Source organism: Primulina tabacum, chromosome 16, assembly GCF_025594145.1.
Source record: "Primulina tabacum isolate GXHZ01 chromosome 16, ASM2559414v2, whole genome shotgun sequence".
NCBI classification, from domain to species: domain Eukaryota; kingdom Viridiplantae; phylum Streptophyta; class Magnoliopsida; order Lamiales; family Gesneriaceae; genus Primulina; species Primulina tabacum.
In genome coordinates this window covers 34,736,934-34,760,663 of record NC_134565.1, presented here as the reverse complement: position 1 = coordinate 34,760,663, position 23,730 = coordinate 34,736,934, and the positions used below count along the sequence as shown (strand labels likewise).

At 36.9% G+C, this 23,730-nt stretch overlaps 2 protein-coding genes and 1 pseudogene across 2 annotated transcripts; 1 reads left to right on the top strand and 2 right to left on the bottom strand.

The window, feature by feature from the left end:
* Positions 1 to 116: 116 nt before the first annotated feature.
* On the bottom strand, positions 117 to 18,170 carry LOC142529155 (beta-galactosidase 8-like; annotated as a pseudogene).
* Positions 6,509 to 8,285, top strand: LOC142529154 (uncharacterized). Its single transcript, XM_075634590.1, has 2 exons — positions 6,509 to 6,790; positions 7,420 to 8,285. The coding sequence occupies exons 1-2, from the start codon at positions 6,628 to 6,630 to the stop codon at positions 7,746 to 7,748; spliced, it is 492 nt and encodes a 163-aa protein (XP_075490705.1). The 5' UTR covers positions 6,509 to 6,627; the 3' UTR covers positions 7,749 to 8,285.
* Positions 18,171 to 18,458: 288 nt separating the features above from the next.
* On the bottom strand, positions 18,459 to 23,145 carry LOC142529640 (putative pyridoxal 5'-phosphate synthase subunit PDX2). The gene is made up of 7 exons (XM_075635217.1): positions 22,977 to 23,145; positions 22,709 to 22,836; positions 20,810 to 20,897; positions 20,544 to 20,617; positions 19,724 to 19,915; positions 18,846 to 18,943; positions 18,459 to 18,775 (listed from the first exon to the last, which is right to left on the bottom strand). Exons 1-7 carry the CDS (start codon positions 23,128 to 23,130, stop codon positions 18,646 to 18,648), a joined length of 864 nt encoding a protein of 287 aa, XP_075491332.1. The 5' UTR covers positions 23,131 to 23,145; the 3' UTR covers positions 18,459 to 18,645.
* Positions 23,146 to 23,730: the final 585 nt, after the last annotated feature.

Below are 23,730 nucleotides of genomic sequence, written 5' to 3'. Positions count from 1 at the left end.
GAAACCCCACTTTTAAAGATCTTTTCCTTCTTATTTTTGATTTATCGAGGAATGAAGATATCGGTTCCCTGATCAACTCAACTGGATCACAGTATAACATCTTTAAAACACAGAAATACCAAAAATATTCTTTTATACAACATTATTTATAATCATGAAAAAATCATGTTATGTACAAGATGGAGGGGCAAAGGGGTGGGAAAGATTATGTACAGATGTTAAAGACTTGAGCAAATGAAAAAATTCTCGAATCATAGCAGATATAAATTATGTGATTGAACTGTATTCGAATAGCTGATGGCGCAACAATTAGGTTCTCAAGCACAGGTAGCTTGTACAGCCAAACTCTTTGTAACATTTGGACAAGGGTCACCAAGATTCTTCACAGAGACTTCAATACTGCATCTTGTTTTTCCGACACAAGCCTGTGTACATTTGTCATGACGAGTGAGAAAGAAACATCTTAATTTGGACAAAATGATATTTCAGAACTCAAAATTCAGGGAAAAAAACCTTATGGACAACACGCCTAGCTCATCAGCTCCTGCAACGACCTTGGGTAAAGCTTCCACAGGTTCCATGAGGATTTCCAAAGCTCAAGAATTGGAGTTCGGATATGACTTGGTTAGGTGAGGGGCACTCTAGTGATACTGTTGGCACACTGGTATTGGATTGCAAATGGTTAGAGCTCCATGAATCAATGGGGACCGGGAAACTTTCAGAAACTCGTGCACATATAGGTCCAATCTCTCTTGTAGCGAAAGATACACGTGTTGGATCGCCACCAATTTCTTCCATCATCACCAAGACGTTTCCACTTGGTTTAAGCCATGAACGGGGGACATGATAACTGCAAGATTATACTCAGGCAATATGAATGTATGTAGCATGCGAAAGAACTTAGTAGTAGTAGTGCCGAAATTTGATATACTCACTATTGCTGAGTTGGTTTTCCGCAACCTGCCAGACATTTGTTTTGGTCGTAACTTCCTTTATAGTTGCAAGTGTTTGTACACTTGGCGTCTACATTAGCAATACTGGCTGGCCAGTAACGTCCAATGCTCTGTCCATTTATCCAGGCCTGACCCTTTTGCATGCCCGTGAACTCCATCGCAACAGGACTATTTCCAGGGGGAGCAGAAAGAGTCGTCTAGATTAAAAAGAAAAAGAAAAAGAAAAAGAAAGCAGGAGATATCAGATCATGTTGTCTTGCATAAACAATTTCAACCCAAAGCTGAAAAACTAATAGATTTTAAGTTACAACGACTACTTTTTGCTTTACGAAAGGTAATTAAAGCATATACTAGCGTTGTGCTAGAAACCAGTTATTCCTGCGAAGCCCTTGTGAACACGATATCTAGGGGTTATTGCATAATTTTCATGTCATTATTCAAATATTCATAGCCAAGGAACACAGAAAAGCATGCCCTGAATGAAAATGAAAAAGATCAATATTTCTCATTACTTTCTTAATTTTTCTTTGGCCCTCATGATAGATTGGGTGCACTTGGATTGGTGATTGTGATGGCAGTACTACATAGACAATCTCAGCCATGAACACTAAAGCATTTGGATTTACTTTTTGACTTGAAAAAAAAGGAGTAGGCTTCTGCATATGTTTATATTGATGCTGCTTCTACAAGCTCAGTTTTTCAGGAGTCATAATCACCGGAAATTCTTTTCTCAGATGTTTATTCAGACAGGAAATTGAAAATGCATGCTGTTTTACCTTGTACCAAGTCAGAGGAGTATATTTAGGCAAAGCAGGTTTGGACAACCAAAGTGGGGAACTTCCTGTAGATAGCCCTGATTCTTCCCCTTTCAAACCAATCTGTGAGGAATATTACACAGTGAGAAAGTCTATAATGGTGAAAAGCTGTAAATCTATTAAATGCTCTACAAAGATTTTTCTCAGCACTTATACAGTTCAACAGGGAACAAGTTCCATCACAGTGTATGGTGTGTTACAAAGTTTAGACCAATAACCTGGTACGTCCAATATTCTGAAGAGAGGTCAATGGTTGAACCGTTGCTTAAACCTTTCAACTGAATTGGACCAGTAATTCCCGCTCCCGATAAATCAAAGAAAGCTCCATAGTTCTGAATCAGGAAGGGAATTGTATAAGAAAATAATTCTCTATGCATTGCTAAAAGAAAGTATTCAAAGTGTTTGAAACCTTTAATCCAACTGTCACACTCAAGAGGTCTATCTTGTTAGTTCCGGGTTCAAGGGTCACAGGAACCTCTATGGAAGCCTTATTGATGTGACTGTTTCCACTACCTGCAAACACCCGATCCAGAAGCTAGTTGAGTACATAGAATGGAACTTTAAATGAAACACAAGAGGTTCTAAGACAAATTCTGTTGGTAGGAATCGTTTTCCGTACCTACACGCCTTCCATTGACAAAGGCATGAAATACATGACCAAGTGTATCAATATGTAACAGAATCTGAGAGCCATCTCGAAGCAAAGGGTCATTTGGATTTATTTGGGTGCTGGAAAACACAATAGTGAATGTCAAAAAAGTAACAAGCGAGAAAATTTGCTTACAAGTTTTCGTGATCAACCTGTATACCTTAAAGAATACCAGAGGTAGTCACTTTTATCAGCGGTAGTGTTAATCTGCTCCATCAACCCAAGTAACTCAAATGCATTGTTACTTGAAATGCCAACAGGTTCCCGGAACCAACTCCAACCTGAGAGGGATGCACCAGGTGTGGTACCATTTTGTGGGGTTGGCGAACGAACTTTGTTGTCGCTCACAGAATTAATCTGTAATTTTAAAAAATAAAATCAGTGAAGTAGTTCATGTTGATACATATGGCAGGTAATCTTGCAGCGAGTGAGTATACTTCAAAGACATCTCGGCAAATTCAAAAGATCAGAAAAATGGATCTTAATTAAACAGAATGTGTTGGATTAGGTTCCCCGTTCAACTTAGGGTTGTTCCCATCCACCAGAACTTTGAATTTTTGCATTTAATTCCAAAGCCTTCATTATTTGCATCTACATATTTTAAACTCGTTATCTCGACTGATGATATCAACATGTTAAATCACCCACTGATTTAAGTAAGACACATTGTTCAAGATGTTACCATAAAACTTGAAAAACCGTGAGCATTAAAGAATATGAAATCCATGTGTGACAAGTAGGATCCACGGTTTCACACTGAGAGACACAAAATAAAGGTTTATGAGGCGAACCTTCGCGGTATTATATACTACATTCTTGCAGTCTGGTAAGATGCTAACAGACCAAGCAGGCAATTCATAGTAATTGCCGTTGAAGTATACGGTTTGATCCTTCTGGTTGTCCATATTGGCTAGAAAAGCAGCACATTCCCCTGATTCAGTTTTATAGACAGTGGCCTGAAAGTCCAGGTTGGAAACAACAGAAACCACAATAAAATATGAGCTAAGTTTGCGAAACAAAATAATACATGCATGGTACAATAATGTATGATTTTAGCGCAATAGAGTCATTTAAAACAATTAGCTAATGCACAGGACATCAAATTACACAGTCAAGGAAAATAATCTACCACCATTATTCCGCGTGCATAAATTCTAAGATTTAAAGCTGAATAGCAGATCTTATCAAGATCCATGGAATTTTTTTTTGTCTAAATTTATACTTCGCTCTAAGTCAATATCATTCTTACATGCAATAGAAGACATTAAATCAAAGTGCGAATTTGAACTACAAATTTAAACTACATTAGTTGGAGACACCTAATTGTGCAGTAAATAGTTCAAGTAAAGATCTATAGGGTCTAAGACGATAGTTCAGAACATGGGACTCTCTTGAGCTGAATTATGAAGATTGACAGGGCATAACTTCATGCATAAAAATTAATAGAATATAAAGTTGAACTTTTACCTCCGCATTTGATCCGAGAGAAGTAGTGTTTCCGTCAGCCTCCACCATTGCATCTTCACAAAGTTTAATGGCCTTGTGTAGATCTCTCAAGTGACCCCACTTAGGCTGCCTCAGTAGTCCTTAGATAGACATGGAAAACTTTTGTCAAATCCCTCAGCATTTAAACTAGGAGGATTTTAAGGAGATTAGGATCAATTATCAAAACTTATTTTGACTTTAAGCAATTAAACTATTGTCCAACAATAAAGAGTTTAAAAGTGAAGTGAAATATAATTTTTATATTAAATTGATTTTTCTAATATTATCTTTTTCTTGTTGATTTGATTGATATTTAATATTTAATTATGATTTTGCCTTTCTAGATAATTATATTAAGATTTTATTGTGATATAATATCTTCCTTAATTTTAATTTCATCTTGATAAAATTATATGGAATATTGTGTTTTACTTTTCTAGATATTATGTTTATGATAAAGATTTTATAGATATAATATTTATGATAATGATTTACATGATATGATATTATTGATTTTGTTTCTAATATAATTCATGTATATCATATCTTATAGATTTTCTTGAAGATAAATCATAGAAGATGAGAAATTTATAAATAAGAGATGGAGATTCAAAAGCTTAAGGGATAGAGAGAGACGAAGAGAAATTCGGACAGTTTTAGTGGAGGAGTTTTAGTGGTGGAGTTTTTCGTGGAGTATTTTTCGTGGGCGGCTTCTTCAATTTATTGCTATCGTGTTTTTCACTCTTTGCTTAAAAGTTTTCGTGGTTGCATATCGTGTGCACTTTTGCACGTCGTGAATTTCAGAGAAAACCTTATTCAAGAGACGTGCTGTGTTTTCAAGAGTTGTGATAGGGTGTTGCCGTGAATGTTGAGAACATCTGTGAAGAAGTTGGCCGAAGACTGTTTCTCGTGGATCTCTTTTTTAGCAACACATTTTGCTTTCTTGTTTTTAGTTTTATTCTGGTTATTTGTTTTTAGAAAGCATTTGTTTTCTCAACTTGTTGAGGAAATTGATTTTTGTCATAATCACTAGTGTTAGGTTTTTGTAAACGATTGATTGTTCTAATGATTAATTTTTGCCATAAGGCACCGCTCAAGTATTTATACTTGTGCAAATTTAATCTCGTCTAAGTTGTTTATTTAAAGTCAATTTGTGTTACAAAATACGATTTTCCGCTGCATGTTGTCCCAGATGTTGTAACATCTGGAACAACACCTAATTCTGACAAAACACAAATTTTCTATTTTATATCATATACTGATATTCTTATTATTTTGAGCATCTGTCGGACAAAATAATCCTGACAAGTGATATCATAGCCTAATCTTGATTTACTAAGTGCTGATTCTGGTTTTTATTTTGTTTGACATAAATATTTAAATGGACACATCACTGACAAACGCAGCACTTCGACCACCAGCTCCTAAACCTCATGTCAAACAACAGTTTCGACCAAGGAATGAAGAAAAACGCTGGTTGCAAGTAAATACTTTAGGTGTTGCCCTAGGTGTTGCCACACCTGGCCGCAACATCTGCAAAAAATCAGTATGTTTGAAATCCACAACTTCTGAAAATTTGAGTGGAGATGATGAATCAGAAGATGATGAGGAAGGAATCACACTTTAGAGTGTGCAAAAGCTTTACGAAGAGTTGTTTGAAGATTGGACCAAAAAAAACAAGTTGCACTCAAGTCTCATGAAGGAGAACATTGATCTAAAAGCCGTAATTGTCAAACTTGAAGTAATTTTGAGCAAAAAGGACTTAGAACTTGGCAAGGCCAATGATGAGCTTCGAACAGCAACTGAGACTTTATCCAAGTTTAATTCAAGCACGTCCAAGCTTGATTCCATACTTTTGATGGGAAGAGATGACAAAAACGGCTTAGGTTTCAAAGACAGCGTGTTTGAGATTGGTGAATCTTCAAAATCTACTGTGTTTGTGAAAGGAAAAACTGAAACATTCACACCATCTCAAACTACATCTTCAACCAAAAGCTCTCCACCAAAAAGACAACATACTACACATGTCCCTAAGAGAAGAAAACGAAGGTATGTATGTCATTACTGCTTTAAGCCTGGTCATATCAGGCCATACTGTTTTAAACTCAGGGATGATCGCATGAATCAAAAGTCGAGCCAGATGTTGCCCCGAATGTTGTCCAACATTTCCCGCAACACCTCCAACCGCCGACCTACAATAAGACAAATTTGGGTACCAAAGGTAAAAACTCACTGTAAAGTTGTCTATACTTCATTGAAAACTAACATTGCAGGTCATTTGTATTTTGATAGTGGAAGCTCACGCCATATGACAGGATCACAAGAACATCTAACTGATTATGTTGAACAAAAATGTGGTAGAGTAACCTATGGAGGGGGAGCTAAAGGAAGGATTGTTGGAAATGGAACATTAAATGTTGAAGGACTACCAAAGCTCCACAATGTGCTTCATGTTGAAGGATTAAATTCGAATTTGATAAGCATAAGCCAACTGTGTGATGATAATTTGCATGTCGAGTTTGATAAACATATGTGTGAAGTGTTTGATGAAACTAACTTGTGCATTATGACATGTACAAGGTCTTCGGACAATTACTACCAAATAGGTGAAGGACTTTCATGCAAACATGCAGAAGTTAGTGAACTCGACCTATGGCATCAAAAACTTGGACATGCTAGTTTCAAAACCCTGAAGAATTTGAGTAAGTACGATGCTGTACGAGGTATGCCTAACCTATCATCTAGTACACCATATGTTTGTGGAGACTGTCAAAAGGATAAGCAAACTCGCGTGTCACATCATATGTTGCCCCACTTTGGGACAACACGTTGCCTCGAATTGCTACACATGGATCTTATGGGTCCTGTGGAAGTGGAAAGTTTTGGAGGTAAGAAGTATTCATTTGTTTGTGTTGATGATTTCTCACGGTTTTCTTGGATAAATTTCATTATGGAGAAATCAGACACTTTCAATCTGTTTAAAAAATTGGTCACAAGGATTACAAACTTTCATAATTTGAAGTGAGAAGGATAAGGACTGACCATGATAAAGAATTTGAAAACTCCTCATTCTCATCTTTTTGTGACAAAAAAGGTATTTCACATGAATTTTCTGCTCCAAAGAAACCACAACAAAATGGGATAGCCGAACGTAAGAATAGAACACTTCAAGAAATGGCAAGGGTGGTGTTGACTTCAAAGTGCATTTCAAAGCGTTTTTGGGCAGAAGCCCTTAACACCGCATGTCATATTTTAAATAGGGTGTATTTGAAAAGTGGTTCGACTATGACATTATATGAGATAATTATGGGAAAGAAGCCTAACCTTAAATATTTTCATGTTTTTGGTTGTGTGTGCTATGTTTTGAATGACAAGGATCAACTTGCAAAATTTGATTCAAAGAGTGATAAGTGTTTGTTTTTTGGATATGCAACTAATAGTCGAGCTTACCGCATGTTTAATTTACGAACTAGGACTATTATGGAATCCATTAATGTTGTTTTTGATGACTGTGCAGATTTGAAAAAGAAAACAGCTGAAGATAATGTGGAAGACCTACTGGAAATTCCAATCATACTGGAAAATGCAGATGTTGCTCCAGAAGTTGCAACACCTAGCACAACACTTGACACTGAAGTCACTGAAGCTGATGACAAAACGAATAACGATGATGACGCAGTAGATGATGGACAGAATATTCCAAGTAAAATTCAGAAAAATCATCCATCATCTCAAATAATTGGAAGTATGCATAAAGGTGTCCAAACTCGAAAGAAAGAAAAAGTGGATTACCGAAAGATGGCTGGACTTATTTGCATGAGCTCCTTATACTCACAGATTGAGTGAATATCTACTGGAAATTGGCTTCAAACGAGGTGAGGTAGACAAAACTCTTTTTATTCAGAAATCTAAAGGTGAGATTCTTATTTGTCAAGTCTATGTTGATGATATAATCTTAGGTTCCTCATCTCAAAAGCATGCTGATAATTTTGTTGAGTGCATGTCATCTACATTTGAAATGAGCATGGTTGGTGAATTAAGTTTCTTTCTTGGTTTACAAATAAAACAAATGCATGATGACATCTTTTTGTGTCACTTTCAACTGCTGAATCCGAATATGTGGCAGCAAGAAGTGGTTGCACTCATCTTTTGTGGATGAATCAAATGATAGAAGACTATGGACTTAAAAGTGAAACTTTAGTTGTGTAGTGTGATAATTCTAGTGCAATCAATATTTCAAAAATTCCAGTACAACACTCTCGAACAAAATACATTGACATTAGACATCACTTTATCGAAATTTAGTAGAAATAGGATTGATTCGAATTGAATTTGTTGGTACAAACCAATTGGCTGACATATTCACAAAAGCATTAGATTTTGAGAGATTCTTCAACCTTAGTAAATCTCTCAGCATGTGTTCTGCCTGATCATTCATAGATGTTGTCTCAGATGTTACAACATCTCGGACAACACCTAACATGCATGTGCAATTTTAGGATTTCGGCATTCTGCATTACATTCATACTGTTATATGATGTGTTGGAATGATGTTGCTTATTCTTCTGTTACACTTACAATTCCTTACTCTATCTTAATTAACACACTTGGATATGGTTAACAATCTGATTAAATCACAATGTAGTTGAAAAATGTTCATATACTCCATGACATTGTCCCATACGAAAAGTGACTTGAAAAGATTGAGTAAAAAACAAAATCAATCATGAATGTGCTCTGTATCAGAAGAAAAGATGGAAAAAGCTACCTAAAAGAGTCCAATGAAGACTGTGCTTTTAGTGTGGGAGCTACCTCTTCTGAATTTCATACAGAAGGTAAAATAGAAGAAATTGGAAAAAGCTACCTATAGGAGTCCTAAAGAATACCGTTCTTCTAGTGTGGGAGCTACCACTTCTATGATCAGAAAGCTGTTAAGTCACCAAGTGTGAAGAAAAATCAAAATTATTTTTCTGGAATTGTGCGTGTTGTCAGAAGATGTTGCCAACATTTGTGAAAACACTTCATTTGTGAACATATCTCATATTTGTTTTCATGTTTTCATTTCTGTTACATTCTATTATTAGGCATAAATAGGTCATGCATAAACATAACATTGTGAATATTGTTGGTCAAAAGGGTATGCGTATTTCAACAGAATCGATGCGGGTTCCAATTCTGAAAATTATTTTGAAATGATTTTGGACGCAATTATCTCAGTAATTTTGGTAAGTGAGTACGGGCCAAAGCTGATCTGGTCTCCTACGAAAACTTAGTTTCTGACTATCGTCTGGCTATGGAGGTAGATGTCCATTCTGGACAAAAAGAGGGAGAAGACGTGACTCAAACTCAAGGGAGTGTGAATTGAAAGGATCAAATGATACCATCTATCTGATACATTTGCTTGATTTCGTTTTTAATATTCTGCTTTGTTAAGGTTATGCTTCCCTGATGTGTTTCTGTTTTAATGAAATGTTAATGATTTTTGCAGGGGTTGTCTCAGGTGTTGCCAACACAACGAACAACACCCGTACCAACTTGATTTTATTCAGAGGGAGAAAAATTCTCATATTAAGGGGGAGTTAACTGAAGTTCAACTGAGAAATTGAGTTTGATTTGATTTTGTCCAGAAAGGCAAAAAGGGGGAGATTGAAGGAAAATATAATTTTCATATTAAATTGATTTTCCTAGTATTGTCTTTTCCTTGTTGATTTGATTGATATTTAATATTTAATTATGATTTTGCCTTTCTAGATAATTATGTTAAGATTTTATTGTGATATAATATCTTCCTTAATTTTAATTTCATCTTGATAAAATTATATGGAATATTGTGTTTTACTTTTCTAGATATTATGTTTATGATAAAGATTTTATAGATATAATATTTATGATAATGATTTACATGATATGATATTATTGATTTTGTTTCTAATATAATTCTTGTATATCATATCTTATAGATTTCCTTGAAGATAAATCATAGAAGATGAGAAATTTATAAATAAGAGATGGAGATTCAAAAGCTTAAGGGATAGAGAGAGACGAAGAGAAATTCGGACAGTTTTAGTGAAGGAGTTTTAGTGGTGGAGTTTTTCGTGGAGTATTTTTCGTGGGCGGCTTCTTCAATTTATTGCTATCGTGTTTTTCACTCTTTGCTTAAAAGTTTTCGTGGTTGCATATCGTGTGCACTTTTGCACGTCGTAAATTTCAGAGAAAACCTTATTCAAGAGACGTGCTGTGTTTTGAAGAGTTGTGATAGGGTGTTGCCGTGAATGTTGAGAACATCTGTGAAGAAGTTGGCCGAAGACTGTTTCTCGTGGATCTCTTTTTTAGCAACACATTTTGCTTTCTTGTTTTTAGTTTTATTCTGGTTATTTGTTTTTAGAAAGCATTTGTTTTCTCAACTTGTTGAGGAAATTGATTTTTGTCATAATCACTAGTGTTAGGTTTTTGTAAACGATTTATTTTTCTAGTGATTAATTTTTGCCATAAGGCACCGCACAAGTATTTATACTTGTGCAAATTTACTTGTGCAAATTTAATCTCGTCTAAGTTGTTTATTTAAAGTCAATTTGTGTTACAAAATACGATTTTCCGCTGCATGTTGTCCCAGATGTTGTAACATCTGGAACAACACCTACTTCTGACAAAACACAAATTTTCTATTTTACATCATATATTGATATTCTTATTATTTTGAGCATCAGTCGGACAAAATAATCCTAACAAAAAAGTTACAAAATCTGATAATTTAGCAAGGACAATGTTTAGCTTTTGTTTGAAACTTTGAATATTTTTATGCTGCTTTGTTCATAACAAGCAACAATCATAATTTGTACTGTATCAAATAGTAATTAGTGTGAGTGTCATACCGAACTCATCAATAGGAGCATCATAATCGTTGGTTGTACTGATGAAGGGTCCACCAGAAGTCCGGCCAAAGTTAGTTCCACCATGGTACTGCATATATATGGAACCGATTGGCAAGAAAGTTCTCATGATGACAATTAAACAACAACTAAAATCAGAAGTACCATGTAATAGTTGACTAAGGTTCCATTGAGCTGATAAAAACGTGCAGCGGCAAAAGCGACGTCTTCCGCAGGTCTGTATGGAACAGGGTCACCCCATGCAGTGAACCTAAATACATTGACAATCCAGACCAGTGAATATAATAATTAGCAATCAGATATCAAACTCAGGACGCAGATGTATGCAAACTTAAAATAAAATATGCATCTCAAGGGATTGACAAGTTACCATCCCCTCCAGAGCTCTGTCCAAAATTTGGGCTTCTGATCAGAATTTGGAGAAAACTGGTCGCAGTAAAAGCCATTGCAAGTGTTTATCTGCTCAAAAGAAATAACAAGAGTAAGTGTTGGTTCGATTAACGACTCAAAATGGAGCCAAGATCCAATGATAAGGGACAAAATATGTAATTCATTGCTTTTATAATTTTTTAGAGGTGAACTAATACATTCTTAAGCTAAAATCGTGGAGTTTTTTTTTTTTTTTAACAAAGAAAGAGTTAAAGAAATTTTTTTATAAACGATGGTGGACAATTTTCCACCCTGGCCTGCAGGTGCTCAAACGTTTCCAAGTATTTATGGGCGTCCATCAGATCCATCTATTTAGCATAAACTTAAGATAGCATCGCCTTAGCGCGAGGATGTAACGATGAGAGGCTCTGTGTGAATGTAATAACCAAGAGTTCATAAAAAATGAAAAGACCAAGAAATCAAGAACTTGCCATAGATTGAGATTTGAGGCGCATTATTTTGCTGACACATCACCCATGGAACCCCAGCGTTCATGGATGTAGCCAATTCTGCTGCCCATTCAATGTAACTTTTGGCTTTTGGACCATATTCCCAATCAATGTGCCATATTCGTTTTCGATCTGCCATCAGAGATTCGTTAAATTCCTTAAAACAAAACCATTCCATTCCCTTCAAAAATAAACATTTGCTTTGTATCAAGTTCCCTCAACAATACCTGAGACAGAATAATGGGTCCTCCTTGGGATGCATACAGATTTTCTTGCTTCATCAAGTTCACAATCTTGGTCACGAATCGTTTCATTTCCGCCTAAAACAACAAAATATTCATGAATTAATTAACATTTATAAACAGTAACGTGGATAAAAAGAAAAAACATGTAGAAATTCGCCTAATCGAAAAAAGGGAAGGCAAAAAAAAAAAAGAAGAAGAAGAAACCTTGTACGGCTCGTTGTCCGTTCGAAGCTGAATCCCGGGGATAAAATGCAACCAAAGAGGGAACCCACTGTAATATTATAAACCATAAAATCATTAGCAAACGATCTCCCAATTTCATGACATGCAACCGAAATCGATCGACAGAATCATAAAGGAAGAACAAAAAGATTGAGTTGCATGCTTATATACCCGTAGTTCCACTCAGCGCAAACGTAAGGTCCGATTCGGAGATGAACATATAAACCAGCTTCACCTACTAATTTTAGGAACTTCACCAAATCTTTTCTTCCAGTGAAATCATACTGCAAAATCAAAATATGTCATTAAATTTTATTTTACTCCAATGGGACTCGAATATTAGTCGTTTCAATTTATTTATTTATTTTTAATTAAAAAAATTGTGAACTGATCGTAATCTCACCTGGCCTCGGGTAGGTTCATGCATGTCCCAGAAGACGTAGGTCTCGCTAATGTCCAAACCACCCTCCTTTGATTTCTGGATCAAATCTGGCCACATCTGCAATTCATGCATGCATGCAACTTAATTACACACACGTATATATAATAATATTTTGGATTTAAAGTTGAAAATTAAATTTATCAAAATCAAAATTAACAATTATATATATAGTAAAAATAATTATATATTTGATATAATTCCATATCTATGTGCTTCAAGATGTCGACAATAATTATTGTAGGGACCACATGCTTTGCTGCCTTCTTTGAAGAGAAAAAAAACGTGGGTTGCTATTTCGGAGGAAATTTCTACGCGTCTTCACACGGTCAAGGGGCTCTATAAATAATGCTCCATCCTTCATTCTGAAATCATCCCTTCTTCGAGTTTTCTATCATCTTATAAGCATTTGAGTGCTTAGTTCTATAATATTTGTGAGGTGTTTTGTTCTCCTGTATTAAGAGAGTGTGTGTTCTTTTTGGAAACACAGTGAGTGAGTTGTACACCACAAAATATTAGTGAAATTCTTTTCATCTTGCCCGTGGTTTTTACCCTAATAATTTTTAGGGGTTTTTCACGTAAATCTCGGTGTCCAGTTTATTCTTTATTTTCGGTTTTTATTATCTCAAATTCGGCACGTGGGACCAACAAGTGGTATCAGAGCCTTGGTTTAAAATTTCTTAAAATTCTGAGTATGCTCTTTGGTTGCAGTCTAGACTGATCTTCCACATCAGAAAAAGATTTTTTGAGATTTTTTATTTAAGGCGAGATTATTTTGTCCGGTCTACTAAAATTGTTGTAGACATAATGGCGGGAAGGTACGAGATAGCAAAGTTCAATGGAAGCAATTTTATGCTGTGGAAAATAAAGATACAAGCAGTTTTAAGAAATGAGAATTGCTTGGCGGCTATTGGAGATAGACCAGTGGAGATTGCGGATGATGGAAAGTGGAACGAGATGAATGATAATGTTGTTGCCAATTTACACTTGGCTATAGCTGACGAAGTTTTGTCAAGTAACTCTGAGATAAAAACAGCCAAAGTTATCTGGAATACTCTGACAAAGATGTACGAGGTCAAGTCGCTACACAACATGATTTTCCTAAAGAGAAGACTTTATACTCTTCGGATGGCGGAATCTTCATCGATGACCGACCATATCAACACACTAAATACTCTATTTGCCCAACTCACTTCCATGGGGCATAAAATAGGGGAAAATGAACGTGCGGATCTTCTACTTCAAAGTCTACCAGATTCATATGATCAACTTATCATCAACATAACCAACAATATTCTTATGGGCTTTCTAAAATTCGACGATGTCTTGACTGCGGTTCTCGGAGAAGAAAGCCGACGCAAGAATAAGGAAGACAGGTTGGTAACTTCGAAGCAGGCAGAGGCTTCGCCGATGATAAGAGGAAGATTTATGGACCGTGACTCCAGTGGGAGCCAAAGGCGAGGTAGATCAAAGTCGAGAAGTAAGAAGAAAAATGTTTACTGCTTTAAATGTGGCGGTAAATGGCACTTCAAGAAAGAGTGTACGAGTATCGATAAAAGCTCTCAAGGAAATGTGGCCAGTACTTCAGGCAGTGGTGAAATATTATTTAGCGAAGTAGCAACTGTTGCATAAAGCAGGCACAAATTTTGTGATACATGGATTATGGATTTAGGAGCGACGTGGCACATGACGTCTCGGAGAGAATGGTTTGATCATTATGAACCAGTCTCAGGAGGATATGTATTCATGGGAAATGACCATGTCTTGGAAATCGCTGGGGTCGATACTATCAAAACTAAAATGTTTGATGGCACCATTCGCACCATACAAGAGGTACGACATGTGAAGGGACTGACGAAAAATATTTTGTCCTTGGGGCAATTGGATGATATCGGGTGCAAAACTCGGATCGAGAACGGGATCATGAAAATTGTGAAGGGAGCGCTTGTGGTTATGAAGGCGGAAATGGTTGCAGTAAATCTGTATGTACTTTTGGGGAAAACACACAAAGAGGCAGAACTAGTTGTTGCATCAATTGGTTCAAGAGAAGAATTAACAGTGTTATGGCATAGAAAGCTCGGGCATATGTCAGAACGGGGGTTGAAAATTCTCTCAGAACGGAAGCTGCTGCCGGGACTTATAAAAGTTTCACTATCCTTTTGTGAGCACTGTGTTACCAGTAAACAACATAGATTAAAGTTTGGCACTTCAACTGCCAGGAGATATTGATGATTTCTCTAGGAGATATTGGGTGTATCCAATCAAGAAGAAATCAGATGTTTTCCAGATCTTCAAAGATCTCAAAGCACGGGTTGAACTTGATTCTGAAAAGAAAATCAGGTGTTTGAGGACTGACAATGGAGGATAATATACCAGTGATAAATTTGATGCATATTGTCAACATGAGGGCATCAAGAGACAATTCACGACGGCGTACACACCTCAACAGAATGGAGTGGCGGAGCGGATGAATAGAACCTTGTTGGACAGAACAAGAGCTATGTTGAGGACTGCGGGTCTAGACAAGTCATTTTGGGCGGAGGCAGTCAAAACCGCTTGTTATATTATCAATCGTTCTCCTTCAGCGGCGATTGATCTGAAGACTCCGATGGAGATGTGGACCGGGAAGCTGACAGATTATTCTCATTTGCATACATTTGGAAGTCTGGTGTACGTTCTGTACAATGAGCGAGAAAGATCGAAGTTGGATTCGAAATCCAGAAAATGTATCTTCTTGGGTTATGCTGATGGAGTAAAGAGGTTTCGCTTGTGGGATCCTACTGTTCACAAGCTTGTCATCAGCATGGATGTTATCTTCGAGGAAGATAAAGTAAAGGGAGACAAAGGCACACCGAATTCAGAAACTACTATTTTTCAGGTGGAAAATAAGACGGACGAAGGTCAAGTTTCTTGTGAAGCAGTACCAGAGCACGAAGAACAAGAACATGTTGAGTCTGAGGTTTCCAATGTGAGGCTGTCAACTCGAGACAGAAGACCGCCAGGTTGGCTTTCAGATTATGTCACTGAAAGCAACATTGCATATTGTCTATTATCAGAGGATGATGAGCCATCGAGTTTCCACGAGGCTACTCAAAGCTCGGATGTATCCTTGTGGATGATAGCAATGCAAGAAGAGTTGGAGGCATTAGACAGGAATAAAACTTGGGATCTTGTTACACTACCACGAGGGAGGAAAGCCATCGGTAACATATGGGTCTATAAGATCAAGCGAGATGGCAATAACCAAGTGGAGCGGTATCATGCTAGATTGGTGGTAAAAGGGTATGCTCAGAAAGAAGGCATTGACTTCAATGAGATATTTTCCCCTGTGGTTCGGCTTACAATAGTCAGAGTGGTGTTGGCATTGTGTGCGGTGTTTGACCTACATCTAGAACAGCTAGATGTGAAAACGGCGTTTCTTCATGGAGATCTTGAAGAAGAAATCTATATGCTCCAGCCAGAAGGTTTTGCGGAAAAAGGCAAAGAGAACTTGGTTTGCAGGTTGAAGAAATCTCTGTACGGTCTCAAACAAGCGCCGAGGTGTTTGTACAAGAGATTTGATTCCTATATCATGAGCCTTGGATACAACAGACTGAGTGCAGACCCTTGTACATATTTCAAGAGGTCTGGTGATGATTATATTATTTTGCTGTTGTATGTGAACGACATGTTGGTAGCAGGCCCCAACAAATATCAGGTCCAAGGATTGAAGGCACAGTTGGCTAGGGAATTTGATATGAAGGACTTGGGACCAGCAAACAAGATTCTAGGGATGCAAGTTCACCGAGATAGAAGTAACAGAAAGATTTGGCTTTCCCAAAAAAATTATTTGAAGAAAATCTTGCAACGCTTCCACATGCAAGATAGTAAGCCAATTTCAACCCTTCTTCCTGTTAACTTCAAGTTATCCTCCGAGATGTGTCCTAGCAGTGAAGCAGAGAGGATAGAGATGTCTCGAGTACCATATGCATCAGCAGTGGGAAGTTTTATGTTCGTCATGATCTGTACAAGACTGGACATTGCTCAAGCAATGGGAGCAGTTAGTCGGTATATGGTGAATCCTGGAAGAGAGCATTGGAGCACTGTTAAGAGGATCCTTCGATACATTAAGGGTACCTCGTATGCTGCATTATGTTATGGAGGATCAGATTTTACACTCAGGGGCTATGTCGATTCAGATTATGCAGGTGATCCTGATAAGAGGAAATCTATTACTGGTTATGTATTTACACTTGCAAGGGGTGCTGTAAGCTGGGTTTCAAAACTGCAGACAGTTGTGGCGTTATCTACAACAGAGGCAGAATACATGGCAGCTACTCAAGCTTGCAAGGAGGCAATATGGATTAAAAGATTATTGGAGGAGATCGGACACAAACAAGAGAATGTTCCTTTGTTTTGTGATAGTCAGAGTGCCTTGCACATCGCAAGAAATCCAGCCTTTCATTCAAGGACTAAACACATTGGAGTACAATTTCACTTTGTGCAGGAAGTAGTAGAAGAAGGAAGCTTGGATATGCAGAAGATCCATACGAAGGACAACATAGCTGATTTTCTGACCAAGCCAGTGAACACTGATAAGTTTCAGTGGTGTAGATCCTCAAGTGGTCTAGCGAAAACGTAAGCAGTAGGGAATGGCAAGATTGAAAGGATGTGTGGAGATGTGTTTGATTCTCAATCAAATCTCCAAGTGGGAGAAATGTCGGCAATAATTATTGTATGGACCATATGCTTTGCTGCCTTCTTTGAAGAGAAAAAAAAAACGTGGGTTGCTATTTCGGAGGAAATTTCGTGGAAGATGGAAGACGCGTTTTATACGCGTCTTCACACGGTCAAGTGGCTCTATAAATAGAGCTCCCTCTTTCATTCTGAAATCATCCCTTCTTCGAGTTTTCTCTCATCTTATAAGCATTTGAGTGCTTAGTTCTATAATATTTGTGATGTGTTTTGTTCTCCTGTATTAAGAGAGTGTGTGTTCTCTTTGGAAACACGGTGAGTGAGTTGTACACCACAAAATATTATGGTGAAATTCTTTTCATCTTGCCCGTGGTTTTTACCCTAATAATTTTTAGGAGTTTTCCACGTAAATCTCGGTGTCCAGTTTATTCTTTATTTTCAGTTACGCACGTGGGACCAACACAAGAGTATATATGTGTTGTGCATGTATAAAAAAAGCTACGAATTTATAACAATAAAGAAGCTTAAACTTTTTATTTTTTTCCGATGTAATTTATCAATTCCACATGCAGTTCAATCTATACACTTATATATATACACTTACCTCTGGGGTACTGCGTGGATAATGAATGGAACCAGATACCAAAATCCGACGCTTGCCATCGATCACCAGTCCCCGCCGATCGTAAGTAACGTCCACAGCTGTACAAAGGGACGCCGTTGCGGCCAGAACAAGAGACGCGATCAGCACCTGCGGTATAGTATTGCTTCCCATTTCGAATACGAGATAATTTATCACAAATTTATAATTTTATTCACAAAATTTTACAAGAAAAAAAGGTAATCCGTAGTCGTTTTGTACGTATTTATATGCCTCTTGAGATATATACAACTCAACAGGCCGACAAAACGGCTTACTTGCTTGTGATCATTCGAGGGGGAGGTGCGGTTTATATAGGAATTTCGTGAGTGAATTTCTCTCAATGTTTGGTCTACATTTTTTCTTGCAACTCTTTATTTTATCCAACTCACGTTTGATGATCGGTTCTTTATATAACATATCCTTATGATGTTCATCCAAAAATTAATCTATACTTGTGGTCTACTTTGTTCATATGCGTCACCTCGATTTTCGGAGTCGTAATATATACTAGTAATCAAATATTTAGATTGTTTCTTTCGGCAAACTTCAAGTACGGAATGCCATCAAACTAACAATTTCTTAAATATTATGTACACGACGACTCAAGTAGAAAATATAGGCTGCAAACCACTTTTCAAAGCATTGAATCACTGATAAAGAATAAATAATGTAATCAATAGTCAGAAGCTCATAGAAAGCATGCACTAAAATTTTCATCCACCCTTTAAAAATTCACGTCACACACTCTTCCGTCATTGTTGATATATTGGAAGATCATATTTAGGTGGTCCGGGGAGTAGGCTTATGATTTTCGTAGCCGAAGCAGTACTGCTTGAAGCCTCGTCGCTGGTTTCTTTCACCATCTTCAAAAAATAACTATGCCTGTACCAGAGAAAGGTCATCGGGAATTAATTGCAGAGGATTTTTGGTTGTACATGCTCAATATGCATACCATCGAATGTCAGCAGTCAATTCCGGGTGGAAAGCAGTGGCTAACAAGTTTCCCTGTTTTACAGCAACAATCACCTTCTTTTCAGATCCAGAATTTTCCTGATGCACGAAATCATAAATTATATCAAAATGGTGAGTGCAGAAAGAAAGAGAATCAAACGCATCCCACCAAAAGCGCTTTGTTTATTTACGAAGATGGTTTGAGCGTTGCAGTACTATCTTTATCCCTATTCATAAAATTCTTATAAACATCATCCATGCAAAGGGTTATGTCAATTTTAATTATCAACAACAGTCAAACACCTAAAATTTAAGCAATCAAGGATTGATTGTTATAAAAGTCAAGAGAAACTAGTACTACTGAAGTGAACGCACAAATCCACAAGAATTCAACAATCCCTGGAAACAAGTCGTAAGTAGTGACATATGATGAATTTGTTTAATCAGATTTAAGGGGAGGTTTGCTAGGGGAGAAATAGTTAAAAGGGTGGTTACTGCATGAAAGGGTCCACAACAAAATGGAATGTGCAATGACAATGATGGCTTCCCCTCCAGTTTATTTAAGACTGGCCCAGCCAGCATTGGAGGCCTATTCTTTCCGATGGGGAAAACCAACCTCTATCCAGATTTGATAATGATATCACTTAGATTTTAGTCATAAATCATAACAACTAAAGTTTTTAACATCTTCATATTATTTCTTCAAAAGTAGTGGCTCTTAATCAGTGGGAGTAACATCAATGGATTGAAGTACTTTTGGAAAGATATTTGTCTTTGAGTAGGACATGGCTTGTGGACATAATAAAAAGGAATAAAAACATTAGCACAAAGTGAGTATGAAGAAATGAAGGCACAAAAATGAAAATGATTAAATTTGACCTCTGAACTTTCAACGACTGAATCAAAATTAGCAGTTCCGTCAGATTGAATTGCAACTTCGGCCAACACTTGTACTTCTGGACCTACTTCAAGAATTCCAGGGGCACGAATAAAGACACCACGGAAGCTCGGTGGGCCCCCTTCTATGGCTGCAATGTCAGGAACTGAAACCTCCGACTCAAAGCTTTGCAGCTGAAAAAGTGACATTGATTGGAAAACATATATCTAGATTTTCTTAAGAAATTGAGAGGGAAGGTGGAAACAAAATTTGAAATCAATCATAAAACTCAATTTGGTGGAAAAAAACATACTTCTACATCATATCGATGTATTTATATCCTCCCCTATTGTTCACAAAAAAAAATGTCCAGCTTTACAGTGTTAATCCATTCTCTTGAAAGTAGCATGCACTCAAGCCATTCTACCGATCTCACTTAATCATAAGATCAATAGGTGACCTGGAACTGCTCTTAGAATTTGAAAGTTGAAACATTGATTTTTATGTCCTGCATTGATGAAATGAGAAGCTATACCGCGAAACATGGTCAGAATGAAAAAACTAAATCTGTAAATCATTAAACAATCAAGCCCATGTCTCAAGTCCTATACAATTTTTTTAACAAAAAAGACACAAAAAGAGAGGATAAACATCAATCTATAAGAACCTGACAATAAACCGACATCAGTAATGATATCAGCATGAAGTGGAGAACTGCAAAATTGTATATTTGCATGCAGTTGATAGCTAATATCTTTTGCTTTTTCTTTCGGCCATGTTTGGGAAATGTAGTAAATTTGAGGGAAAAGATTGCTACGATACCTGACTGCCAAAGAAATTTCTATGCACAGTACAATCAAGGCCACCAATCAATTCCTGCCCTCCGCTTTTCTGCCCTGAAGGAAAGGACGTATAACAGAAATGTCAAAACTGAAAGTCTAAACTCTAAAAGCATCTCATTCCCTGCATTAATGACAAGAACGTGTTGTGTATGAGAATCCATAAGCAAAAGAAGAACATGTATTGAGGTTCACAAAAGTGTGAAACTTCAAGCCAGTGGCAAGGTAAGATAAAATGAATATACTAACCAATTGCTTTGTCAGCCAGGAAAATAAGACCAGCACAAGTTCCCCAAACCGGTTTCCCCATTTTAACAAACTCTCTCAAAGCAGGGAACTGCAGTCAAAACAAGGTTTACCAGGTAATCATTATTATATACACATTGTTGACAAAATAGATGCAGATAGACCGCCACCATAGTTACTACAACTAACTTTAATTCCAAAAAAAAAAAGGAGATGAAATTAGCACAAGGAATTAGGAGTATCAGGCTTGAACAGGCTTTTGTATTCTTTTGATAGCTACAATGTGTTCACCCAATATTTTAGTAAGGATATTCTTGAGTTCATTAAGGTTGAAATAGCATGATAAATGAAAATCAGAAGACAACTATGTACAGCCAAGTTATAAGGAATGGGAGTCTGAAACAGAAATTTTATCCTAAAAACAACATTCTACATTTGTACCGTTTTCTATTTTTTCACCACCCAGAAGAGGACAGAATAATTACTATGCGTTTCAAAAGTCCTACAGAGTTTAAAATGATATAGATGATGATTTCAATCGATACAGCAAGCTAATCCCTTTTTTCTCACATTATTGGTAACGTTCAACCATCTCTATGAAATTAAAATGACATCATTTATATAGACAAATACGTATATTGGTGATATCCATCATCCTATACCTACTCATCCTGAATGTAAACCAATTGCAATGTCCTAGGCTGTGTAAGCCGTTACATACTTCCTACAAACCAGAAACCAAAGATGGAGTTTGAACCGGGCAGCTTTCTTTCACGAGAAGCTTGGGCACAATCGCAACCCAAGAATCTTAATGCAAATGATATACCCAATAACCATATTGCAATTTTTTTCACACTGTCAAATAAAAAGGTGATAAGGTTTTGCACTTAGTTAAACCAACCGATTCAGGGAACTGTACACATGCACAAAACCAACATTATCCTCACATCAGCAAAAGACTAGCAATATTATCACGGTAATTAAGACAGAGCATGAGATTCACAGATGGAGTTTCTTAAATTCTTGGGTACAGAACTCATATGCATATATTAAGTTTCTACGGTTTTTGTAGTAAACGGATTAAAACACAAACAATACAGCTTTTCCACCATAAAGCTCGTTCAAACGAAACCCGCAAAGGATATCATACGTTCTTGGCATATGCACAACTCTTATAATTCACAACTCTGTCAAAAGCAACCTGCACAGACTTAGGGAATGTGGTTTTGTAGCTGCCTTTTGTCTCCTCCCCTCAATTCTCCCCAGTGTAAACTTCCTTCTTTTCCACATTCTGATTAATTGACAGCAAGGGATGTTCAAAGGCAGCATCCCTTTCTCCCACACACCTACTGTGGAACACTTTTTTCATTTATTGGTATGTTTCGAACATGCAAAAAAGTTTTATAAAAACTTTCACTAAACATCAGCCCATAAATTATTTCTTTAAACAGTATTGATTATTCAATATTCATTGAGCCAACAGAACTCCTGGCACTAAAAAGTATTCTTTTGTCGATTGAATGGCCTTCACACCACGCACGACAAAACATGACATAAAACAGAACAATATAGGTCATCATTAGAAAAGCCACTAGTTGCAGATTAATATGGACAACAACTTGCAAACAGAAATTAGTGGAAGAAACATATGCCGTTCGATCTCATTTTCTGAGAATTCTAGTTTAACCATCCAAACACAAATAAACCCACCAATTAAATTCCTAACTCCTCTCATGCAAGTCACCTGCCATTTACTTTGCTAACTCTGTTTCTCTCCCTTTTTACGAAAACAAAAAATTAATCATTAAAAAACCAACTTTTACGAACCATAAAATTTTAAAACAACTTCCCGACCTTCACGTATGTTGTGCATAAATAAACAAAAGTAAAAAGGGGACCTACAAGGTTATGATACCCGGCAAGCTTAGCCATGGTGGTGCTCTCTCCGCCTGGTATAATAAGCGCGCTCACATTTTGCAGCTGCTCCGCCTTCCTTACTTCCACTCCAACCACACCCAACCTTTTCAGAGCTGCATCATCGAATCCACACAAAACAATCACGGTCCCATATGCATGCTGAATAGTATACATACCCGTTGAAACGATTCAAAAGTAGGCAAATACAACATACAAAAGCAAAAATAAAGAGGTCCCGAGTATGAAAACATGCCTGCTATGTGTTCGTTAAAAGATCCCTGAAGAGCGAGCACGCCAACTGTCATGGCGGCAACCGCACAAAGCGTGTGTTCGGGGAAGAGTTCGGGACTGCTGACGACGAATCGTGTCTGGCTTTGCTTCACTGAAAATAATGATAAATTTGACATTGCTTTTAGTTTACAAATTTACGAAATTGGGTATCAGGCTGGGTTTCTTTTTGGGCCTCCATGAGTTAGGCCCAAGTGAAAAAGAAGGGCCCGATATGAGTCTGGTTACTCACTTACTTGAGACCCGACCAATTAAAGATTTTGAAAGATCCAGGCCCGTCTCAGCCTTTTAAACCTAAACCTAGTCTTATCCCCACCAATACACAAAATTTAACGGATTCACTTAATTGGGTGATGAGACGTCAGGTAATTATCTATACTATATTATCATGTGTCAGTGGGTTAGAATAACTGCTTGAAGAGGATACCAAAATTTCTTTCTTTTTTACCCTCCTCTTCAACACCACATATAAATTATAATAATTTCAACCACGTCATTCTTACATCTGAAATCTTCCCAAAAATGGAAGCCCTAACCGTACCAACATATTTGAAAACTTCTCAATTTAAAAAAACCTTATGGTTAGTATTTTTAACGCAAAAAACTTTTTTTCTTCCATAATATTATTATATTTTTAATAGAGAAATAGATTTTTTTGTCATACACAACAATGTGTACAAACACACTAATTATAATATTCATATCAAATTACAAATGTC